Source organism: Euleptes europaea, chromosome 11, assembly GCF_029931775.1.
Source record: "Euleptes europaea isolate rEulEur1 chromosome 11, rEulEur1.hap1, whole genome shotgun sequence".
In the NCBI taxonomy this organism is placed as follows: domain Eukaryota; kingdom Metazoa; phylum Chordata; class Lepidosauria; order Squamata; family Sphaerodactylidae; genus Euleptes; species Euleptes europaea.
Window position 1 is genome coordinate 75,652,844 of NC_079322.1, and position 25,819 is coordinate 75,678,662.

At 44.8% G+C, this 25,819-nt stretch overlaps 2 protein-coding genes across 2 annotated transcripts; both read right to left on the reverse strand.

Annotated features, from left to right (window-relative positions):
* Positions 1-7,589: 7,589 nt before the first annotated feature.
* LOC130484242 (5-beta-cholestane-3-alpha,7-alpha-diol 12-alpha-hydroxylase-like) lies at positions 7,590-9,125 on the reverse strand. Its single transcript, XM_056857143.1, has one exon. It carries the CDS (start codon positions 9,123-9,125, stop codon positions 7,590-7,592), a length of 1,536 nt encoding a protein of 511 aa, XP_056713121.1.
* Positions 9,126-23,099: 13,974 nt separating this feature from the next.
* Positions 23,100-24,673, reverse strand: LOC130484686 (7-alpha-hydroxycholest-4-en-3-one 12-alpha-hydroxylase-like). The gene has a single exon (XM_056857768.1). The coding sequence runs from the start codon at positions 24,671-24,673 to the stop codon at positions 23,135-23,137; it is 1,539 nt and encodes a 512-aa protein (XP_056713746.1). The 3' UTR covers positions 23,100-23,134.
* Positions 24,674-25,819: the final 1,146 nt, after the last annotated feature.

The following is a 25,819-nucleotide window of genomic DNA, read 5'->3' on the forward strand; positions in this document are numbered from 1 at the left end:
ACAGAGACATCTAATATCACACTTCTCATTATGTGATTTGGAATTTATCTGAAGTTTACTTTTCATTGGCTTAGAAACCATCTTTGGATCTCCAGTCTAAATGTATTTCTGGACCGTTTGGTGAAATTGTTCTTGTAGCCATATTACCCTTTCACCCAAAAGACACTCCCAACACTGTTTATATCTGGCTTTATGATAATCTTTTCCCTCTATGATTGGTATACAAATAAGAAAAGAGTAAAGTAGAGATGAAAGGGCATGTTTTATAGCTGCCACGGTACATCCTGTGAGCTTGTGAAGTATTCTGATAATTTTAAAGAATCAAGGCAGACTCAAAATACGTTGGCATGTATCATTCCTTTGATTTTTTTTTTTTTTTTTAGAAATGAAAAGCAACCTTGGGAGGCTGCAAGAAATGAAAAGCAGCCTTGGGAGGCCGCAAGTCTGAAAAGAAGATGTAGCTGGAAAAGCAGCGTGCAGGAAGGAGAGGATGGATTGAGCCGACCTCTGACATACTTCTATTTTGATAGACCGCTTCTTGAGGCAAGGTTTTCTTTTCTTTTTTTAAGTCAAGAGAAAAATACACATGATTCCGTGTCAAATCTTGTTTGGTCTCTGGAACACCGTTGCTGGGATGCTATAAAAACAGCGCTGTGGAATTGCTCTGCAAATATTGTGCTGGGCCAAGGTTGGTCACGCAATACAAAATACCACGTGATTCTGAATATACCTAGATTCATCCGGAATATTCCCGAGAGCCATCCACGTACATTTGTCCTACCTCTGGGGGCATCATGCATGTTTTAAGAACAGGAGGTGCATTTCCCAGACAGGTAGCAATGCAACGGAACAGAATGTAAGCAAGCATCTAAACTTTACTGAGTGAAAGGTCCATTGGGATAAAATCGTCACATGCCGCAGAGGGGCCTGTACATTTCTCAGGCCAGAGCCATCAGTGACCTACTTGACCCTGGGTTTCTTGTTATCCTCGGGGCTGAAATGGGAAGAAGAACATTGTTGGGAAAACCCCTAGAAATTAGCCGTTGATCTTCCCGGCAGGAGTGCCACCCCCCCTCTCCAAAAGTCTTTCTTCTCTCCCTTACCTGCGCCTTTTCCCCTTTCCACCTCAGCATGTGTGATAAAAATGTGTGTCAAAGTTTATAAAACTTCAGAGATCAGTTTGTGCTCATTAGTTACACCACCTCAGAAGATTACGCAGTAAACTAGGAGCCTGGAGGGCGGTAATGAAGCGGCAAGCGGAAAGAAACCGAAATCTTGCCAAATATAATTCAGCTTTTTTTATCTGTTAGTTTGTTTTATTAAATGCATTTGCCTAAATCCAATTTCCATTTCTCCTCTCCTTTTAAAACTACGCATTTTTCCTGCCTTTTAGAAAGGAGCTCCAGGAGATATTCTTAATATTCGTTTGAAGGGTGGTTATTACTCCAATGCTATTTTAAAAGGCTTGGCAATTTATGACGAATGGGGGTGTTTTGTCAAAAAGAACCATTAGATTCGAGCCCAGTAGCAGATTAGAGCCAGCATGGCTTAGTGGTTAAGAGCAGCGGACTCTAATCAGGTGAACCAAGTCGGTTTCCCCACTCTTTCACATGCAGCCTGCTGGGTGACCTTGGGCCAGTCACAGTTTTCTCTGAACTCTCTCAGCTAGGGTTGCCAACCTCCAGCTAGTAATGGGAGATCTCCTGCTATTACAATTGATCTCCAGTTGATATGGCATTGAAGTCCCTCCCCAAACCCCATGCTCCTCAGTCTCCGCCCCAAAAACGTCCTGCCAGTGGCAAAGAGGGACCTGGCAATCCTACTGGTGACTGGCACTTGGTTGGCTGGTGTGCCACATGTTTGCCATTCGCCTCTTAAATGCCGATGAAGCATTTGCTGGAACCCAGCTGTCCGCACAACTTATTGTTCCAGCCACTGCCGTTCCTCGTAAATGTTTCCATTTTTGACGTTTTGTAAGCATGACGAGGAGAATTACACAACTTTAAGGTTGACAATGAGGAAATTGAAATTGTTCAAGACTTTCTATTCCTTGGCTCCACCATCAACCAAAAGGGAGACTGCAGCCAAGAAATCAGAAGGAGATTGAGACTGGGAAGGGCAGCCATGAAGGAGCTAGAAAATATTTTGAAGTGTAAGGATGTGTCACTGGCCACCAAGACTAGATTAATTCATGCCATCGTATTCCCTATTACTACGTATGGGTGTGAAAGCTGGACAATGAAGAAAGCTGATAGGAAGAAAATAGATTCCTTTGAAATGTGGTGTTGGAGGAGAGTGTGACGGATTCCGTGGACTGCCAAAAAAACAAATCAGTGGGTTATAGATCAAATCAAGCCTGAACTGACCCTAAAAGCTAAAATGACTAAACTGAGGCTGTCGTATTTTGTCACGTCATGAGACGACAAGAGTCACTGGAAAAGACCGTCATGATAGGAAAAGTTGAGGGCAGCAGGAAAAGAGGAAGACCCAACAAGAGATGGATTGACTCAATAAAGGAAGCCACAGCCTTCAATTTGCAAGATCTGAGCAAGGCTGTCAAAGATTGGACATTTTGGAGGACTTTCATTCATAGGGTCGCCATGAGTCGGAAGCGACTTGACGGCACTTAACACACACACACAAGCATGACGAACGATGATCCTGCCTCCCAAAATAAACTGGGCAGTAATTATTAAAACGGCTTCAAAGGGATGCAGCTGAACATTGCAGAAAATGTTTATGGGCTTGAAGTGCTGCTAGTTGGAAGTATATCGGAGAGGGAGGTGTGAACAAGGAGGGTGAGATCATGGCGTCAATATGGCAAATTATCATGAGGGCGTTTTATTAATGGGATTTTGTCCTCACCTCCATTGTAAGTTTGGCTATGAGCAATTTGTGGTGCACGGTCTATTTATGAGATGCTGGTTATTACTTAGGAATTCTAATTGCATTTGGGGAAGCCTCCTTGGGACGGAGGAAAAGCACCACCGTCTGTGGAACAGAACTTCAGGATCCAACCTCATGAAAAGAGGTTATGATGGCCCAATTACTGAAATAGCTTCAAGTGTTCAGGCAGGAACAGCTACATATACGGGAGCAAACAAGGTCACCTTTGGGTTTTTGGGACTCTGAAAAAAAGATAGAGAAGTTCAAAAATATTTGGGGAACCAAGATCCCACAGATCACGCAAAGTGATGGTATCGCTTTACTCTGCTCTGGTTAGACCTCACCTAGAGTATTGTGTTCAGTTTTGGACACCACAATTTATAGGGTTGCCAGGTCCCTCTTCACCACTGGATTTTGGAGCAGAGCCTAAGGAGGGCAGGGTTTGGGGAGGGGAGGGACCTTGGCAATTAGACTCTTTGGCATTGAAGTCCCTCCCCTCCCCTCCTCCTCAGGCTCCACCCCAAAACCTCCTGCCAGTGGGAAAGAGGTACCTGCCAACCCTAGAGGGGATGTTACAAAGAAGGGCCGGTTGGAGTCAGGATGCAGAGGTACAATACGAAGGGACATGCAGAAAATTTGCATCTGTAATGAGATAAGAATCCTAAATCTCTGTTCAGCCCTGGAGGGTCCATTGTCCGGAACTTGTTAAAGAGCTTGAGTTCAGCTATCTTTCCTAATCTCCCTTTAAAACCTTCTCTGTAGGAGAGCTGCCACTCAGGTCAGCGACAGAATGTCCTGGAAGGTCAAAATGTTCTCCTGCTTGTTTTTTGTGAGTGAGATTTATGTCCATTTGTTCTTTTGCGTAGAGACTGGCCGGTTGGTCTGATGTAGAGACAAAAGGGCATTGTGTAGACATTACTGGAAGCTGAGCAAGTGAGAGAACCTGAGATGGTGTGGCTGGTGTTGTTAGGACTGGTGATTGTGTTGTTAGAGTGTAGCTTGGTTTGTTGCAAGCCCTGGCCTCAGGGTCCATGTCACATGAACACATGAACACATGAAGCTGCCTCATACTGAATCAGACCCTTGGTCTATCAAAGTCAGTATTGTCTACTCAGACCAGCAGCGGTTCTCCAGGGTCTCTGGCAGAGATCTTTCACATCACCTACTTGCCTAGTCCCTTTACCTGGAGATGCTGGGGATTGAACCTGGGACCTTCTGCATGCCGAGCAGATGCTCTGTCACTGAGCCACAGCCCCTCCCCATGTCCATGTTAGGTGGTATGGAGAGAGTGGTCAGGGAGAAGCTTTTCTCCCTCTCTCATAATACTAGAATGCAGGGTAATCTGCTGAAGCAGGAGGGTGAGAGATTCCAAACAAATAAAAGGAAATATTTCTTCACACAACTCTTAATTAAATTGTGGAACTCCCTGCCCCAAAATGTGGTGATGGCTGCCAACTTGGAAGGCTTTGAGAGGGGAGTGGACGTGTTTGTGCAGGAGAGGGCTATCCTTGGCTACTAGTCAAAATGAATACTGGTCATGATGCATACCTGTTCTCTCCACGATCAGAGGAGCATGCCTATTATAGCAAGTGCTGTGGAACACAGGCAGGATAATGCTGCTGCAGTGGTCTTGTTTGTGGGCTTCCTAGAGGCACCTGGTTGGCCACTGTGTGAACAGGCTGCTGGACTTGATGAGCCTTGGTCTGATCCAGCATGACCTTTCTTATGTTCTTATGACAGGGGTGGGGAACCTTTTTCCTGCCAAGGGCGATTTGCGCATTTATAACATTATTCGGGGGCCATAACCAGGTGTAGATCTCCCGGGGGGGGGGGGGAGAGACTACGGTTTCCAGGTCTCCAGCCACCACCGGGAGGTTGAGAAAAATATGCACAAGTACTACTGGGATAGTAGTGAAAATATAGTACTAGGCTCAAACCAATTAATTTAAATAATACACAAGCAAACTATGCAAACATATATTGTGAACAATGTGTAACATCTACAGACAAGTGAAAACAGCAGTGATAGTATGTACAAGCAAATCTAAGATGGAAAGTCTTTTTCAAGGTAAGTAAGAGTCTTATCTCTAGGTTGTTTTCTTCAAAAAGCAACACGAGGAAGGCTGAAAAAGTCCACAGTAACGCGGTCCGGATGCACACTAGCGTTTTCACTGCAAAATTGCTGCCTACAGCGCGATACGCGCAGTGAAATTGCGTATTGGCGAGCATAGGTCCAGAATTAGGTCCAGGAATTTAGAGGCGCCCCTGACCCAACATTTCATCGATAAACAACACAATGAAAATGACCTTAGATTTTTTGTCATTTGGACTTGGTTCACATTGTTCACAACATATGTTTGCATAGTTTGCTTGTGTATTATTTAAATTAATTGGTTTGAGCCCAGTACTATATTTTCACTACTACCACCTGGAGGTTGGCAACCCCAGGGGAGACCACGCAGAGAAGGCCTGGAGGGCGCCCCCGCTCCCTTGTCCTCCCTCGTCCCAGGTGGGAGGGCAGCCAGCGGTAGGCCTGAGCAAACGAGGCGCCAGGAGGCAGCCGATCCACAGGAAGGGAGGAAGGTAAGAAAACAGAGAAAGAGGAAAAGGGAGGGAGGGGAAAAGAGAGAGAAAGGGAGAAAGAAATGGAGGGAGGGGGAGAAAGAAAGAAAGAAAGAAAGAAAGAAAGAAAGAAAGAAAGAAAGAAAGAAAGAAAGAAAGAAAGAAAGAAAGAAAGAAAGAAAGAAAGAAAGAAGGAAGGAAGGAAGGAAAGGAAGGAGGGAGGGAGACAGACAAAGAGGGAGAGAAAGAGGGAGAGAAAGGAGAGTGACAGAAAAAGAAGAAAAGAAAGAAAAGCCTTCCCCCCCCCCACACACACACCTGTGCAAGCCGGCCCCATGCGACCAGGCCCCAACCTCCACGCCTCCCCCCCCCACACCCCCGGCCCCGGAGCTCCCGAGGACCGCAGAAAATGTCTTCGGGGGCCGCATACGGCCCCCGGGCCTGAGGCTCCCCATCCCTGTCTTATGAGGTCGGTAAAACGACCATCTTGCTGGGGCTAAAGTGTAGACAACTGGGGAAGGCAGTGGCAAACCACCCCAAAAACATAGTCTGCCTAGTAAATGTTGTGATGTGGTGTCACCCCATGGGTCAGTAATGACCTGGAGCTTACGCAGGGGACTACCTTTACCTTCATGCTCTCCATTGGCCCTGATCTTGAACTTTCTTACTGGTTTTAGAACCCTGAGGGAAGAAGATCATCTTATACCATATTTCTCCTTCTCCTCCAGTAGGTGGTTTGCCATTGCCTTCCTCTGCAGAGTCTTTCTTGGTGGTCTCCCATCCAAGTACCAACCCTGCTTTGCTTCCGAGATCTGTCAGATCTGGTTTTCCATGCTGCCTTCCTTCCCTTACCAACAATCCTACATTGATGCAAATTTACGGGCTGATTGTAGTGTGTGATGTGTACTGTTGTATAGCAGATCTTGCCACATTCTCTGTCTCAGTATTTGGATTAATGTAACATTTAATGCTTACATTTATTAACAGGAGTTTGTGATAAGGCAGTCAACAATATAAGGAAAAAATAACTGGATTGGCCAGATCCTCATGTAAGGTTGCCAACCTCCATGTGGGGCCTGGAGATCTCCTAGTATTACAACTGATTTCCAGACAACAGAGATCAGTTCCCCTGGAGGAAATGGCTGCTTTGTAAGGTGGACCCCTCCCTCCCCAGTCTCCACCCCCCAATTTGTCCAAGAATGTCTCAAGTTGGAGTTGACAACCCTATATCCTCACACCTTTAAACTTTTTTTTGGTCTGCTGAAACCAGCGAGTGAAATTTTTCATGGCATGGAAGTGTGCATCGTCACCGTCTTCAGATCCAGCTGGCGTTAAAGGCAGAAATAGTGTGGCATAGTGGTTAGCGTGTTGGACTAGAATCTGGGAGACCCAGATTCAAATCCCCACTCTGCCGTGGAAGCTTGTAGGGGTGACCTTAGGCCAGTGACACCCTCTCAGCCTAAACCACCTTACAGGGTTGTTGTTGCGACGATAATATGGAGAAGAGAACGATGTAAGCCGCTTTTGGTACCTCATTGGGGAGAAAGGTAGGGTATAAAGGAGGTAAATAAATAAATAGAGGCTGGTCAAAAAGTTCATCATATTTATTCTTTCACCGGTGGGCTGCCCTGTGGGAAAAAAGATTCTGGCTTAGATGGACCAATGGTCTTATCCTAAGATGCATCAGGATTTCTTTGACTAGTCCTTATGCTTTGCAAATCAATCAGTCAGTCCCTATAAAGATGATGAAATTTTTACACAGTCCTCTGATCCTGGAGAGAATAGGGATGCATCATGACTACGGTAGTATCTATTTTTACTAGTAACTATGAATAGCCCTCTCCTCCCTGAACATGCCCACTCCCCTCTTAAAACCTTACAAGTTTTGACTCTTGAAAGCTCATGCCCCGAAAATGTTGTTGGTCTCAAATGTGCTACTGGACTCGAATCTTGCTTCTCTACTGCAGACCAACACGACCACCCTCCTGAAATGACCAACGGGGGAGAGCAAAGGATGGTGCATGAGGAAGGGGTTATACGGGAAAATGGAATAGTGACTGGGGACAGATGAACCCCCACCAAAACAAAGAGAGACAATGCATAGCAGACCTATAAGAACAACAAAGCTTCTATTTTGCACCTCACTGACAGCGCAGGCGATATCTAAATTGGATGTCTCGGACTGGCAGAATAGTTCCAAACCCAAACTGGCTCTTGTCAGTTGGTGGGATTTCTTCTTCTCCGTTGACCAATTCAATGTCAAAGTAGGCCAGCAGAAGGAAAACAAACGTTTTTATTTCAGTCATGGCAAAGTAACGTCCGGGGCATTTGGATGGCCCCATCCCAAAGGGCATGTTATGATATTTCAGTTTCTTCCCACTCTTGTAGAAGTTCTTCACGGATCCGTCAGAGGTCAGAAACCGGTCGTATTGGAAAGTCAGAGGCTCAGGGTAGACTTCTGGATCGGTCTGCACTGCTACGTAAGGGGAAAGTGCGATTCGGTCTCCTTTGCGAAGAGTGTACTCCCTCCCGTTATCCACCCGGAGGGCCATGTCCTTCACCACGGATCGCATCAGAATCGACTTCACTTTCAAGCGCAGGGTTTCCTCGATCACACTGTCCAGAACTGAGCTCTTGGTTAACATCTTTCTGGCGAGGTCAATCAGGGGGTCACCTAATTTCACTTGCGGGCCATTCTCTTTGAGCAGCTCGTCCACTTCTTTCCTCACCGCGTCCATCGCCTCAGGATATTTTAGAAGGTGGACGAGAACCCAGAAGGAAGCCGGGCCAGTGTTCGTTTGTACTGCCCAGAGAAGAAGGAACAGATATCTAGTTCTGATGTTTTCAGGCATCCCCTTTTCAGCCCACATCCGTTCTTGTTCAGTTACCCAGCTACTAACGTTGTATCTCTTATGCACCTTACTCACTGACAGGATATCCCAGAAGGTATTATAGAGCTGTTGCACTTCTTTTCTTTTCCCAGGAGCCAGCGTGTTATAGACCAAGCTGGGGACCAGGAGATCAAATTTCTGCAGTTCTTCAAAGAGCTTTTCAAACTGGACGATTTCTTCATCGGTCAGGTTTACTTTCCTCTCGGCATTATCATCCGACTCGTGGCCAAAAAAACTAAGGAACGAGGACTTGAAAATGGTGTTGCAGCTGTAGTGGTAGAGTCCGTCTTGTCTCCAGGAACCGATCCCATCTCCTGAGCCCACTTTGTGGAACATCACGATCTGTAAGTTTTCCACCATGGCCTGATTCATAACAGCTAATCCATCTCCCATGAGATATTTTACACTCAACGCCTGCATGAGCTTAAGGTCCTCCCCAGTGGGATTAAACTGAAACAACGCCGAGACCACCTCTGATCCAAACACGTCAAAGTCCAGTTTGCTTTTGGATTGTTTCACGATGACGCCATAAGAGTGCGGGTCCAGGACAAAGGTGATGAAGTGGCCGCCGATCAGAAGAGTGAAGATGTCCCCGTGCTTCCTTTGCATCTTCCGCAGAAGCCCTAAGCCGTCCTTCTTGAAATCCAGCGCGTAACCCAGCCACGGAATGAAGCCTTTGTCCAGGGGGGGCTCCTTACCTTTCCGTTGGCGAAACGCTCCTACCAAATAGAGTCCAGCAAATAGGAACAGGGACAGGGCGCAGAGCACCGTCTCCCAAGCTGCCATTCTGACCGAGTCCAGGATAAGAACGACTGTCGCTGCCAGTTTTTCATGTGTATAATTTACACCTCAGATTGGGGCGTGATCATTTAATGGTTGCAGGTTGTAACAATGCGCTTTCCTAAGCATCCCTCAGGTTCTGGCAACTGAATCGTTTTGCCTCGTTAATGTGACCCCGTCACTCTTAATTGGATGAATAGACAGAAGATGCCAAGCTGGGCAAGCTACTGTGGGCACCGTAGGCATGGACTAAACTTCTTCAACTCTCGTTCTGAATTTAAAGATAATTTGGGGAAAGAGTCTTGGGCAAAACCACATAACTCACATGAAAACATGAAGCTGCCTTGTACTGAATCAGACCCTTGGTCCATCCAAGTCAGTATTGCCTACTCAGACCGGCAGCAGCTCTCCAGGGTTTCAGGCAGAGGTCTTTCACATCACCTACTTGCCTAGTCCCTTTAGCTGGAGATGCCGGGGATTGAACCTGGGACCTTCTGCATGCCAAGCAGATGCTGTATCCACTGAACCACAGCCCCTCTACCAGCAACAGAATCTCCAAGAACTCTTCTAATCCCCAAAGTAATTTGGAACAAGCAGGCTTCAATAGAGAGCTTGGTGGTTCAAGAGGGAAGGGGCCAGATTGATGTCAGGAGGCAAAGCATTCCATAGCTTGGATGGCTGAGAAGGTATGTTCTCATGTGCCTATCAGTGGCTGATTTGCTGATTCCACACAGGGATTTTTCCTCACATGGACAACATAGGGTTGCCAGGCCGAGGACACCACCATGTCACTTCCATCTTCAACCATGGCAATTCCTAGATCTACCATATGCCACTTCCAGGTTTTACTCAGAAGTGATGTAGCAACATCAGTGGTCAGTGGTCAGAGTGGCAGTGGGCAACGGGTCTTGTGGGAGGCCTCCCACCATAGCCGGAACTGTGAACCCAGCATGTCATCGCATGGGGGGAGCTTCCACATGAGTGAACTTTCAGAGCATGATGCACAGGGTTCCCAGGGCTTTCTCCTTTGAGCTGAAGAAACCTCTTCTCCAACTTAAAGGAGAACCTGAAGGGAGACTGGGGGCGGAGCCTCCACGTGGATCTTGGCTCACAGCCAATCAGGGAAGGGGGTGGAGCTATGCTCTGCTTTTAGAAAGGTGGAGCTGTGCTCCATTTCCCTCCTCCCGCATCAGCCTATAAATGGCCTTGTTTTTGGGTCACACAGCCTGGACGACCCAGACTTTAGGGTTGCCAACCTCAAGGTGGCTGGTAAACCATGAAATAGCAGAAAATATGGACAATTGATCCCTTCCACAAGGAGCGTGCTACTATACAGCCCTGGTTGGCAGCTGAAGAAGACCCTGAATGGTCGAAATAGGGAATATCCGGCACCCTGTCCTATAATCTGAAGATTGCCCCTTGGCTACTAATTGCCACCTCTGAGACCTTAGACCTGAAAGACTGTGGCAAAAAGAAAAGGCTATCTTATTGCCAGAAACCCTTGCCACTGGGAGTACCTTCACATCTCCAAGACGCAAGTCAAAGAGAGATATTTGCACAATTTGTGATTGTCAATTGATATATTGTGATTGTACAAATTCATATATGAACTTTAATATAATGTGAATATTTGTGAAACATATATCTAACTAAAAAGATTGCAGTATAAATCTTTGCATATTTTCTGCTATTTCATTGTTTACCAACTATTTATATAGCAGGCTAACTTCATATTTGTTCAACCTCAAGGTGGCGGCTGGAGATCTCCCGCTATTACAACGGATCTCCAGGCAATAGAAAATCAGTTTCCCTGGAGAAAATGGCCGCTTTGGCAATTGGACTCTATGGCATTGAAGAATAATAACTTTCCTGAATAATTTTAATCATACCCGAATTGGGTTTCATCCTTCTCTGAGTTATTACATACACTGAAGTGGTACAAAATTGCCATGCTTATACACTAGGTTCGCCAAGTCCCTTTTGGCAACTGGTGGGATGTTCACAGAGGTGGGGTTGGGATGGCAATCTGTGTGCCCAGCACGATGATATCACTTCCGGGTTGACACAGAAGCACAAATGTCACTAGGGTTGCCAACTTTCAGGTTTCCCTGGAGAAAATGGATACTTTGGCAATTGGACTCTGTGGCATTGAAGCCCCACCCCTCTCCAAACCCCGCCCTCCTCAGGCTCCACCCCAAAATCTCCAGGTATTTCCCAACCCGGAGCTGGCAACTCTTCCAGAGTAGTCTGATCTCAGAAATGAAGCAGGATTGGCCATGGTTAGCATTTGGGTAGGACAGGGGTCGGCAAACTCATTAGTCAAAAGAGCCAAATATCAACAGTACAACGATTGAGATTTCTTTTGAGAGCCAAATTTCTTAAACTTAAACTATATAGCTAGGTACACTGATTATTAACTTAATAAACTTTAATTACAGTTTTAAGTCTTAATTAAACTATAGGTACACTGAGTAAAACTTGATATCATACTTAATAGTGATCTTATTTATTGATAAAAATTAAATTGTAAGTCCCTGCCATTTCCCCCTCCCCGTCTGGAGTCCTCGTCTGGAGGCCTGGCCTACCGCCATAAAAGCCTATTGGTAGACCTGGCCTCCGGCGGAGTCCCATTAGGAGGCCAGGTCTACCCATGGGCTTTCTTGGCAGTAGACCTGGCCTCCGGAGGCCTATAGAAGCCAATTGGTAGACCTGGCCTCTGAAGGGGGACTTTTCCCCCTCCTCGGAGTCCAGGTCTACTGCCAAGAAAGCCAGTGGGTAGACACGGCCTCCCAATGGGACTCAGCCGGAGGCCAGGTCTACCAAAGGAAGCCCACCCCGCCCAACAGCTGATAGGCGGGGGGGGGGCCAGGAACCGCCGAGCTGCCCGCCCAGCAATCGCGCGGCTAGAGGGGAGGGGAGGCTTTAGCCTCCCAACCATTGAGGGCAAGGGAAAGGGGGACCCGGCCATTCTCCATGGTGGGGGGGGGGAAGACAGCGCGCCCGCTCTCTCTCTCAGGCGCTCCGGCTCCGCAGCCCGGCTGCCGGCGCAAGCAGGAGCAAGAGCAGGGGCTCCGAACCAAGTTCGGAGAGCCGCACTCAACGGGCCAAAGAGCCGCATGCGGCTCTGGAGCTGCAGTTTTGAGACCCCTGGGGTAGGAGATCAAATGCTAAGAGCTGCTGCCAGACCCACTGCCCTGGGAATTGGGCAGCAGGTTTGGCACCTCTTTAAAGTTTAAATAGCACAGCTCCATTGTAGTCTATGGGGAAACTTTATGGGGCTGGGGGAGCAGCTGTTTTTCAAAGTAGAGGCAACAAATTTGCCACATAGCTTCTAGTGGCTCTTCTTAGAAGAACCCCCAAGCTTGGTAAAGATCAGATCAGGGGGGTCCTATTTTATTGGCCCCCATATGGAGGACCTATGGGGCCAATAAATTGGACCCTGACCCAATCTTTACCAATCTTGGGGGTTCTTCTAAGGAGAGTCACTGGCAGCTGTGCTGCAAATTTGGGGCCTCTACCTTTAAAACAGCCCCCTGAGCCCCGGAAAGATTCCCCATAGACTACACTGGAGGGGGGTGGGATTTACATGCCTGCAGAGGTGTTTTTTTCTTTTAGCAGCTGTAGCCAGTGATCCCAAAACGATTCTGAAAAAAGCTGATTTTTTTGGCCTTTTTGGGATTGGGATTGCTGGGTGCATCTTAAAACCTCCTCTCTCTTTTTTTGGCTTTTTAAAAAAGCAAAAAAAAATACTGATACGGTGTTTTTTGGCTTTTTTTCAGTTCGGCTTTGCTGAATGCACACCCCTAGTTTCTGCTCATAACCTCTGGCTGCTGAAACATGGGGCTGGGAGGGAATGTGGAGCAGCTGATCAAGACCATACATTTTTAGTGATATCATGGCATGATATCAAAGGTTACTCTTTTTGCTAAATGCATGCCCTTCCAATGATAGATCAAGGATCAAATAAACAAGTGGTGCATTTCACAACTCCACCTTTTGCAAGCTACCTGAGAGGTACCTTGAGGCTGTTCTTGAGGTGGAGAAGGAATTAAGGGAGGTGACTAAAGCAGATAATGTTATGATACTGGGAGATTACTAAAGGGCGACATGAGAGAGGTTTGCAAAATTATGCACGGGGTGGAGAGAGGTGATAAAGAGAATGTTTTCTCCCTCTCCCAAAAATACTAGAACTTGAGGGCATCCAGTGAAGCTGATGGGCTGTTGATTCAGGATAGACAAAAGGAAATCCTTTTTTACACAGAGAGTAATTAAAATATGGAATTCACTGCCAGAGGATGTGGTGATGCCACAGCCATAGATAGTTTTAAAAGGGAATTTAATAGATTCATGGAGGACAGGTCTATCAGTGGCTACTGCCATGGTGACTAAAAGGAACCTCCACATTCAGAGGCAGTCAGCCTCTGAATCCCAGTGCCAGGAGACTGCATCAGGGGAAATCCCCCTTAAGTGGTAGAGAAAGTCGACATATAAAAACCAACTCTTCTTCCTTGGTGGTCTCCTATGCAAGTACTAACTAGCGTGTAGTGGTTAAGAGTGGTGGACTCTAGTCTGGAGAATCGGGTTCGATTCCCCACTCCTCCGTATGTAGCCCGTAGGTTGACTTTGGGCCAGTCACAGTTCTCTCCGAACTCTCTCAGCCCCATCTACCTCACAAGGTGCCTGTTATGAGGAGAGGAAGGGCATGTGATTGTAAGCTGCTCTGAGACTCTTTAAGGTAGAGAAAAACATTTGTAATTATAATCAACGCACCACAAAATCAACCACGGAGAACTCAGTGAATATTTTTTTTCCGCCAAAGTCATGGCCGACTTATCATGACCCTTGGTGGGGTTTTCAAGGGAACAGACGCTTGGAGATGGTTTGCCATTGCCTGCCTCCGCAACACGCCCCTGGTATTCCTTGGAGGTCTCCCATCCAAATACTTGCCATGGTCAAGGCTGAGAGTGTGCGACTAGCTAGCCCAAGATCACCCAGCGAGTTTCCATGGCAGAGTGGGGATTTGAACCGAGGATTCCCAGATCCTAGTTTGGACACCTTAACCTCTACACTGTGCTAGCTCTCACATCTCAAGTAGTAGTGCTTTAAAAAAAAACGAAAGCATTTCATGTGTGGCCTGTAGGTGGCGCTCACTCTTTGTTTTTTAAGCATAATCGTGAATAGTGTTGCTTAAAAACAAGGAGTGACCGCCACCTACAGGCCACACATGGAATGCTTTCGTTAACTTGTTCTTACAGTGCAGTGGTACCCAAACTTTTCGGGCCACCGCCCCCTTGGTTCCACAAACTCAACCCCAGCGTCCCCTTACCCTATCCTATAAAAAGCATTATTCAAAATGGGGGTTTGCATGACACGCTAAAGAAGATAAGAACAATAAAATTTCAAAACAGTAACAATTGCAGATCTATTCAAAATCAAATTAAAACTTTTTAGTTGAAATTTATTCAACAAAACTGATGAACTTCATCCAGTGGTACCAGCTCTTCAAAGTCTGGGGAAAAATTCTGATAGTTTCCACCAAATTTGCCAGCCTGGTGCCATAGCTTGATCTATTGTAAATTAGTGAACAACACAGTTGAAGGGGCCCACCTCTAGCGCCCCCCTGCTGCCCCCTTGCCTCTTAGTGCCCCCCTAGGTAATCCCACCCACCCCCAGGGGGTGGAACCGCCCACTTTGGAAACCACTGTTATAGTGGAATCCTAAGCCGTCCACCTCATTAGAGGTTTATGTACTCTATTGAACTTTCTTTGCGAATTTGTCTCCAGTTGGGAATGGCTCACATCCAATCGGACGGGCTGTTGACTTATTTGATTGGGTCTTGTTTTCGTCAGTGGAACAGCAAGAGCAAATATGCAGGGGGGAAATCCTCATTCTGAAGGTGTGATGTCACTTCTGGGGTGAACCTAGAAGTGATGTCTTTGCATTGGGGTGACATCCTAGGGGTCACCAGACACTCTATGGCAAAATCATAGACTTTGGGGTGAATCATGGACTGTAGCTTCCAAAGCGGTGATGTCTCTTCCAGGTTTGCACCAGAAGTGACATAGGGTTGCCAACCGCCAGGTACTAGCTGGAGATCTGCTTTTACAACTGATCTCCAGTCGATAGAGATCAGTTCACCTGGAAAAAATGGCCCCTTTGGCCATTGGACTCTGTGGCATTGAAGTCCCTCCCCTCCCCAAACCCCGCCCTCCTCAGGCTCCACCCCAAAAACCTCCCGCCGGTGGCGAAGAGGGACCTGGCAACCCTAAAGGGACATCATGGCTTCCGTGCAATGTCGATTTTATTGCCTCCTCCTCCTCCACCACCACCAGTGATCAGTTGTAATCCAAGAGAACTCGGGGATTAGGTGTAATTCCAGGCCCCACTTGGAGGGTGGTAACTAGGGTTGCCAACTCCACATTGGAGAAAAAAGGGAACCGCACCAAGGCAAAATGGAGGCAAGGAAACAAATGGGGCAAAGGGAATAAATTCTTTAATAAGTTATGTTACCCCAACGTGTTTTGTGTACTGCTTCTTCAGGGGAATCCTTTAGATCCTACTTTCACAACGTCCCCATGCATGCAATAATATACCATGCTTTGTTTCCCAACCCAAAGCTGACAACCCTACTTATATCTAGGGTTGCCAGGTCCCCCCTGGCTACCGGTGTGAACTTTCTGGGGCTGGGGTGATGTGACCCAGAAGTGACGCTGACGCTCTAGCAATCTCCCCTGAAAACTCTATGGTTTCCATATATAGTTTTGGATGAATGTACTAGAGCGTCTGCATTACTTCTGGGTAAACCCGGACGTGATGGGGACGCTTTAGAGGTGGCTGTGAGTAGCAAGTCTTTAGCAGGAAAGGGATGACACTGGTATAGGATTAAGATCGAGTATAGGATTAAGCTCTGGTTATCATGACACTGGTATAGGATTAAGAGCGAGTATAGGATTAAGCTCTGGTTATCATGACACTGGTATAGGATTATGCTCTCAGCTGGGCCCTTCATAAGATACCTTTCTCAGAAGGGAGCTTTGACTCTCAAATGCTTATACCCTGGAAATCTTATTGGTCCTTAAGGTGCTACTGGACTCAAATCTCGCTCTTCCACTGCAAACCGACATGGCTACCCACCAGAAACAATGCAACCCTAGAATCTCTCAGAGAAAGAGGAGGGGAAAGTTTTATCGTAACATGTATAATTTTCCTCAAATTTGAAGAGGCTGTCACAAACACCCACAGCATCTATTGGCCAGTGAGCATCTCTCCTCAGCAGTGGTGCAGTTGGGTAATTTTAGACTCTTACGGGGGGTCCTTTTTTAATGCATTTGAGGGTTCTGCTTGCTTTGGGGGCCTCCCATAATAAGCCCATGACCCCAGCCCCAGACTTCCGCCCTAAAGTTGGGCCCTCGTCTCCTCCTCAGAGACATCTGCCATTCTGAAGATGAGACAGGGATAAAAAATTGAAAGTGAACCCATTATTTCATTTTGAGGGTTAATTGTAGATCATTGGCCTGGAAACTTTCTATGAATGCAGGCCACCATTGCTGAAAGATTGCTATCACGCTACACTCTGTCATCATTTCTACTCATATCTGGCTTTCCCCTCCACTATTCTTTCATCAGCCGTCAGCTATCTGAATCTTAAATATTAATGCCACGCCTTAATTGTATTAGTGTAATTGTGATTGATTATTTTGAGATGTTTGAAGCCAGCCAGGTTTCAAGGAAGCGTTCTGTTGGCAAGAACGAAAGGCATCTGGGTAAATTGTTCATAGGATCAAAAGGCTGGGTGGACCCAGATCGTTGTCACTGAGTTTAATTCTAGATTGCAAAGAAGGATCCTCCACGGGTCAGCCGCTCATAACCTATAAACCACATGCCTCGGGATCAGATTAAATATGATCGTAAACACACAGCTCCTGCTGAAGGCAAGGTCTCCACCCCTTTGTATCATCAAGTAGAAATTACCACCCAACAGGGCATTGCAACACTGCCTCCATTCTGAGTGTTGGATGCTGAATGTTGTGAAGTCATTGACAAATTTTATTATTTTTGTTATTATTATTATTATTATTGATTTGATTTGTAACCCACCTTCAATCCCCGGCCAAGGTCGGGCTCAGGGCGGCTAACAGCATCAGTATTGTACAATGCAATCACATACAATAAAACAACATATAATGCGCAATAAAAGCGATCCTACTTCTACATCAATTAGATAATTAATACAATGGTGTGGAACATAAATCCACAACCCATAGGACCAGTAATGGTCTGGAGAGCAGTCAGGAGCTCCGATATAAATAGATGATGGTAAAGCAGAAAGGCTAGAAGAAGAAGAGCAATTTTTTATATGCCAACTTTCTCTACCACTTAAGGAAGAATCAAACTGGCTTACAATCTCCTTCCCTTCGCCTCCCCACAACAGACACCCTGTGAGGTAGGTGGGGCTGAGAGAGTGTGACTAGCTCAAAGTCTCCCAGTTGGCTTCATGTGTAGAAGTGGGGAAACAAATCCAGTTCACCAGATTAGCATCCGCCACTCATGTGGAAGAGTGGAGAATCAAACCCAGTTCTCCAGATTAGAGTCTGCTGTTCATGTGGAGGAGTGGGGAATCAAACCCGGTTCTCCAGATTAGAGTCCACTGCTCCAGATTAAAGTCCACCACCGGGTACGTGAGCAGGCTAATTTCCCGTTCTGTTCAACTCACTCAGATGCCAACCTGTTCTGGAGAATGTTCAGTCTTCATCAAACCATTGGTGGAGGGGTTCGTCTTTTGGTTAATTTACAAACTCATCCAAATCATTTATAAAGATATTAAACAACACAGGTCCCAGGACATATCCCTGAGGCACTCTACTTGTCACTCCTTTCCAAGAGGATGAGGAACCATTAAAGGAGATACGGTTAGCGTGACATGACTTGTTCTTGAGAAACCAGTGCTGGATCTTAGTAATCTTAGATTGCTTCTCTATTTGCCCCAAATACAGCTCAGAATGGCACCAGGCCTGGAGACCTCCCAGATTGATCGCCAGACTGTAGAGTTCAGAAATAGACGAATGGAAAGAGAAGATGCTGGAATATGCAGATATGGCCAAGATGACTTATTTTATTAATTTAGACAACACACAAAATGTTGAGCAATTTAATGAGAAATGGTTACCATGGTATACTTATATATCTTCAAATATTTAACTCTAACATAATCTTTCTCCTTTGCATTTAAGTAAAAGTTACTTATGTGTATACATACTTTAAAGATGACTATTTTTAGAGAAATTCACCACGGTTTATCTTAAACATTATCTTAGTAATATTACCGGCTGCTTATTATACACAAAAATATACATGATTACTTTTTATCGAGTAAAAATAGAATAGAAATTAACATTTTGAATCAGCAGTAATAACTACAATAAGTATAACATAATTTAGATATTAAGTATAATCTATGTGTGTATATCAATGATTGAGACAATGTCGTTTATTGCAAACGGATGCAAACTTTTCCCCTTCCCCTTCTTTCCTTTCTGTATTCCCTAAAAAATAAAAAAATAATTTAAAAAAACAGACTGTAGAGTTCAGATCCTGTGAAGGAAATTGCTGCTTTGGAGGGAGGACTCCACGGCATTATGCCCTGCCAATGTCCCTCCCTATGGCATTGCACCCCACCTTCCACCAGGCTTCACCCTCAAATCTCTGATAATTCCCCAATCCAGAGCTGGCCACCCAATCAGTGGGCATAGTGGAGCTCAACTCAGAAGTGATTGGTCAAGTGCTGATCATGGGGCAGGTGTGGAGGGGAGGGGAAGGGAAGCCCCTTTCTCAGTATCCCGGTTTCCAAACCAACTCAGTTCATTCATGCTCTATTTAAAAAGGTACAGAACCCCTCTGGGATGGGAGAGGAAATAGCATCCACAAGGGGATCAGGGCTGGAATATGCTAGTCATGCAAGAAAATCTACTATGGTCATGTATGCATGGGAGTTTTACCTGAGGTTCGTTGCTGGCTGGACCCACACTTTCCTGTTGGGAATCTATGCACCTGCAGTCTCCAAACTCAAATCAAGTCCCCGCCCTGTTAAATGCTGCTTTGTAATTGGCTTACTTCGCAGTGCTCACTGTGAGAGAAGATTCCCCTCCAAACCCAATTTCTGCATAAAAAAGCATTTTAAGAACAAGCATTTTAAGAACAATTTAACAGCAATCTGAAAGAAAGTGTGTGTGTAGGGGGGAGAGAAATCCAAGCCTCAGTTTTAAAAAGCCTTTCTTTTGCTCAGAAAGAGCTCTGAGGAAGCAGGAAGTATTGGGATCCCAACCTCTTTACATGCTGTTCTGTGACTGGTTGTGAGAGAAAGACACCTTCTGTTTCTCTTGCTTTGCCTTCCGCACGGAGATTTCACCCGGGCTGAACTCAGGGGAGAGGGAAGCGTTGGGTTAACAGAGGAATGGGAAGACCTGGATATTGCGAGGGCTGGCCGTGAGGTCATCTCTTATGGAAGGAAAACTCATCCATAACTCCAAGGAACAACCGACTCAGTCAGGGGGCGAACGTGAGTCCAAGTACCCATGCATAAATGACTTATGACATCAACATTTTAGAAAAAACTGTTGCAAAGCAGGTTTGGGAAACAATTGGGGGGAAACAGGGGAAGCCCTAGATGTAGATAAATAGATTGCCCCCCCCCAAAAAAGTGTTTTTACTCTGATCTGAGAGCCAAGGCCCAGCGAAATAGCCATGCGGCAGCAACCACTCCTAGTAATTTTGTTGTGGCAAATTGGGTCTGTTATTGCCTAAGATTTCCACCCATCCTTTCCTTTCCTTTCCTTTCCTTTCCTTTCCTTTCCTTTCCTTTCCTTTCCTTTCCTTTCCTTTCCTTTCCTTTCCTTTCCTTTCCTTTCCTTTCCTTTCCTTTCTCCCTTAGAAGCTCTTTGCTCCATTGATCTTGACCAGCATAGTTTTAAATCTATTATTTGGGGGATATAAGGATTGAAATAAATTTTCCCACTGCCAGTGTAGCCTTGGGCTCCCTATCACTTAATTAAAAAGGCATGATATCGGATACAGAGGCATTGGATTTGTCTGTTAATAGAGGAGAACTATATTGTAATCTAAGATCCTCATAGACATGATATTCCAAGAGCACATGAGCTAGTGAGTCAATGGAGCCGGAAGAGCATGGACAAGTCCTTTCTGAGTATGGTAGGTTCAAAAATCTACCTGGCATAACCATAGAAGGGTTAGTGTTTAATTTAGCTAGAAAGAAGGTTCTAGAGAGATAAGGAAATGTCAAGAAATAGGTATAGGCAGGCAAATCACGTGGTGATAGTATTCCAAAAAACTGAGATGAAGCAGACCCTTTCAATATATATGCCTGAAGCTGATGGAGAAGATATGGAGCTCAACTTCCAGCAAGATGGCTGATCTGATCGCAACTTCTCTCAAGAGCTCTTGAGAGAACCAGGAGGCGCTTTGGATACGAGTCACTTTCAGTGACTCGACCACGTTCCTAAAAGGTGGAACGTGGAGCAGGCAATTCCTGCTGCCGACCAGTGCGGTTTGACTCCCAAACTCTCCCCCGGGAACAAAACCCGGGGGGGGGGTTGGATGCTGTCCCGCTCGGCTGAGGGAGGACCATCGCTGCGAGCGCCTCTAATGGAATCAGGACCAGATCTCCTCTACCTAATACCAGCTATTGAAATATTTTAATCATCAGAAACCCCAACATCCGAGACCTGTAAGTGCCAAGAACTTCTTTTGTTTGCTTTTTTTTTTAAAAAAAGAGAGACGGAGGAGTTTCTTTAAACTAGCTGTACACCCGCACCCCCCCCTTCCCAAGACCATGAGATAACTTGATAATAAACAAGAAAAATCACCAACTGGACTGAGGATTATAAATCTTTCTTGCGGGTAGACATAACAACTAAGGATTTGAGTGACATTGCATGCAGCAACTGAAGACTCCGACTCAGAAGGGGGAGGGAAGAAGTTTTATTTCCAATTTGAAATACTTTTGCTTTTGAGCCTTCCTGCCACGTTTCATTGTGAGAACGAGGAGACTCAGTGAGAAATACCGGATGTCCCTACAGACCCAACTAGAAGACTCTTGAAACTCAATGGTGGGTGTTACATCAATACTGCCCGCCTATGCAACTAATTCTACAGGGAACCATGGATTACAAAAGAGTGGAGGAACTTTTGATGCAGCAAACTGAAACACTTAACAAGCAAATTCAACATCAAACACAGCATATGACTCAACTACTCGACCAGAAACTTGACAAACTTATGAATGAGATTAAGTCAATTAAAGAACAAGTGAAGGTATTAAAAATAGACATGAATAAGATGGAACTTACTATAACAAAAGTGGAGGAGGAACAAAAGGAAATTTACAAGGAAACCAAAGATAATGAGAAAGTGGAAACCTACAAATACAAGGAGAGATTCTGAAGGACCAGATGGCACTTTTGGATATGAAATCGAGAGAATCAAATCTACGAATACGCAATCTCGTGGGAAAATATGGGGATACCAGAGAGACTATGATAAAGTCACTTGCTGACATTTTCCATTTAAGTGATCAAAAATTAAACTATGCAATAGATAAAATATACAGAGTTCCCCTGTCACCAAAAATACAGAAATCAACACCCAGGGAGATTGTGATTGTCTTTTTTGATCTCAAAAATGAGGAATACAATCATGCAAATCCAATATGATAGTCCTCTTTCGGTAGATGGATTACCATTAATAATGCTAAAAGATATACCTCGCCACTTGGTTGCAAAGAGAAATGCTTACAAAGACTTCACAACGATACGGAGGAAAAATGGAATAAAGTATGCCTGGTTAATACCACAAGGACTTACGTTCATCTATAAACAGAGCAGATGTGCGGTCAATTCACCAGTTGAGGCTGAAAGATTTTTATTAAGCCACAAAGAACTTACAGATCCAGTTCAAAGCAGAGACCAAGAAGAAATGCGATAGGATGAAGACTCAACTGGGCAAGATGTAGCAACTGGTCACCATCAACTTCAAGAGACTATACCGAGAAAGCAAGAAAAGAACAATAGAAACCCCTGACAGAAGAAGTCTTTCAAAAAGAAGGGATGGAGGGTTGGAGGGTATTAAAATAATGGGAATAAGGGGAGGTGTAGGGAAATAATTATAATTTTTTTAAAATTTACATGATAATGTTAAGTATGTGTAGTTCTATCCTAGTTTTTGGAATAATTTATACTCTATTAGCATTTTAATTACTTTCAGTGTTAGTTAATCATATCAGATAGGGTTACAAAGTTATGGCGTATGCATGGACATAAGAAAGAAATAGATAAATAAAAATAAATATATAATGTTTTAGAAGGATAGACAAAGAGTAATACAAAGAAGTGACCAGATTAAGAATGGGTTAGAGGAAGTTGGGGGGAGGAGTTCAAATTGTTATATGTATTTTACTATGAGGATATCCATTCAGCATTGTACTATTATTGTTTATATATGGAAAAATAAGCTAGATGGTATATCGAATGGGATTATTGTATCAACTTTATGGAAAAAGCAATAAAAAATTTATAAAAAAAAAAGAGAGAGAGAAGGTATGGAGCTAACAAAGAGCTTCATATACTTTCCCCGCAAGGTGGCTGCTAGCAGCTACATTCCTCCCACTCTATTTCATACATGTCCTCTTCCACTGAGGGCACAGCTTCGGGAGGGACGCACATGGAACGGTGAGGGAGGTGGGGACACCCGCCTAGCCAGCCAGATCAGCCGAATCAACCCTGGCGATCAATGGAGTGACAGATGTCGCAGCCAGATCATCCTTACATCCAAACACTACAAAAGATGGTTTAAAGTTTCAGATTCTTCTGAATCTTGGCAGCTTTGTAACTGCACCTATGCAAGAGACCTTCCTGAAAATGGACTGCTATTGAATAGACTTCTCCCTGGATTGAACAGAATTTGAGATAATATACAACATGATTACAAAATAAACGACTTTCCTCTTAGATTCTCAGTCGATACCTAAACTGGATATCGTGAGCGGGATGTGTCGTTCCAATCCCATAGCGGCTTGGATCGACTGGTGGTATCTCCTCTTCCTTATTAACGAGTTCCATGTCGAAGTAGGTGACCATCAGCATCACAAACAACTTCATTTCGCTGACAGCAAAGAATCGCCCAGGGCACATGGAGGGTCCGGCACCCCACGGCATGTTGAAATACTTTAGCTTTTCCCCATTTTTATAAAATTCTTTTCTGGTGCCGTCTGGGTTCACGAACCTGTCATATTTGAAAGTCCGAGGTTCGGGGTAGATTTCGGGATCCATCTGCAGGCCAATGAAAGGGAACATAATTAGCTGGTCTCCTTTCCGGAGGCTGTATTCTCTCCCGTCCGCCATTTTAAGATCCATATCTTCCATTATGCTTCTGAACAGAAACGGACTTACTTTCAGGCGTAGACTTTCCTGTACTGCACTGTCCAGAAGAGGAGTCTTGATTGTTTCAAAGGATACCTGGATCGAGGGACTTCCTGGCTTGACTTCCTGATTAGTCTCCTTCAGGACTCGGTCTACTTCTTCCTTCACTGCCTTCATTGTTTCTGGGTGTTTCAGGAGATGCACAAAAACCCAGAAGGTAGCCGGTCCAGTGTTCGCTTGCGATGCCCAAAGTAGCGCAAACATTGCTTTTGCTCGCATCTTCTCAGTTATGTCAGCACCAGTCTGCGAGTCAATCTCCGCTACCCAGTTGCTGATATTCTCCTTCTGTGACAGCATTTCTACAGACAGCACATCCCAGAAGAAGTTCTTCAGCCTCTCCGTCTCCTTCTTGGTCCCAGGATCCAGCATGCCCATGACCATTTGGGGAAAGTAACTGTCAAATTTCTGAAAGTCTTCAAACCACTCTCCACACTGTGGTGCTCTGTGGTCCTTCAAACTTTCTTTGCTATCTCCGCTTTTGCAGGGATCACTTCCAAACAAAGTCAGGAATGCAGCTTGGAACATGGCTTTGTAGCTAAAGTGGAGGACGCCGTCTTGCTGCCATGGTCTTTCTCCATCGCCTGAGCCCAGGTGCTGAAGCATCACAGTCTTCAAATTCTCCATCATCACCTGGTTCAGATCAGCTAGATTCTTATTTCTGAGATATTTCTTGCTAACCTCTTGCACGACCTTATGATGAGATTTACTTGGGTGGAAACCAAAGGCATTATAAAGTACCGTGGAGGCAAACGTATCAAAATCTAGCTTGTCTTTTGATTCCTTTACTATAGTCCCATAAGTATGAGGGTCCATCATAAAATTTATATAATTGCCGCCGACTAGGACGGTGAAAATATCCCCGTGTTTCTTTTTCATCTTTTCCAGAAACTCCACAGGGTTCTTTTGGAAACTTATCCCATGCCCTAGCCATGGGATGAGGCCTTTTTCCAACGGTGGCTCTTTGGGTCTCCTCTTGCGGAAGGCGCCTGTCAAGTACAGCCCTCCAAGTATGGCAGCAAAGAGGGACGCTAAGAGAGCACAGAGCACAGACTCCCAGAAATGCATCGCCGGTGCTCAGGGCAGAAATGATTTCGTCAAACGGTGAAAAAAAGATCCACAACTCGACTAATAAAGCACCCAATCAGAGGGAAGATCAGGGTGGGACTGCCTAATTAATAATTCCAGTATCAACCTGCATCTCCCACGTGAAGATGATGTCAACTTCGCTAACAAAAAATAATAAGTGGTGAGAGTCTCTGTGAAGGTATTATTATCAGCAGGTATTATTAAAGGTATTATTATCATTTGTTTTGAAGGGAGCAAAAGTACGAAATGAGGCATGCATATATTATATACACATTTTTCTTTATATATATGTATATAACCAACTTATATGATATAGGTATATAATCAACAACTCTTTTAAACAATATAATAAATTGTGTTGACCTCAAACAGCACTGAGCAATAAAATCCAGCTTCTGAACAATTTTTTTTAAGAGTTTGGCTTATCAGCATTGTCTTGTCTAGCTAATAATGCATCATTACAGTTCTCTGATGATCCCTCTTCTATACAGTCAAAAGTCACATGTGGCTGGTTACTTATATCAGGACTATTCAGTCCCATACTACTGTAGAGTCCCAGACAGTAGAGGAGGGACAGTAGAGGATTTAGAAGGGGCGGGTGCATTCTCCGTCAGGCATTATATTTCTTTTCAACAGGGAAGGAGCTTAACAGGCCCCTGTCTCAATAATCCTAAAAACGGCTCTGTTTACAAATTGAGGATAATCCATCCTCAGTTGGGTGATCCTGTTCCTTACTCATCACAGGTAAAATTGCAATACAATAGATAAATAAATAAATGAGTAAATAAGTAAATAAATATTTAAAACCCATGGGATCCAATGCAGGTAAAACCCACCTAATCTTTGTCTTATCTTTATCTCTTGCTTCTCTTTATCTCACTTGATTTCATGTCATCAAAACCACCAACACTCTCCTCCTAATGGGTGGGGGACAAATATAGGAGAATATATATGAAGCATAACTAAGCGACTAGATAAAATAGCCGCATAGCTAAATAAGTTATTTTATTTTATTCAGCCCTATCTGAGAACCAAGATAAATGTACGAATAAATACATAAAACAAAGAAGAGAAAGGGAGAAAAAGAATAAAACAGTGTCTCTATCTCAAAATTTCTCTAATAGA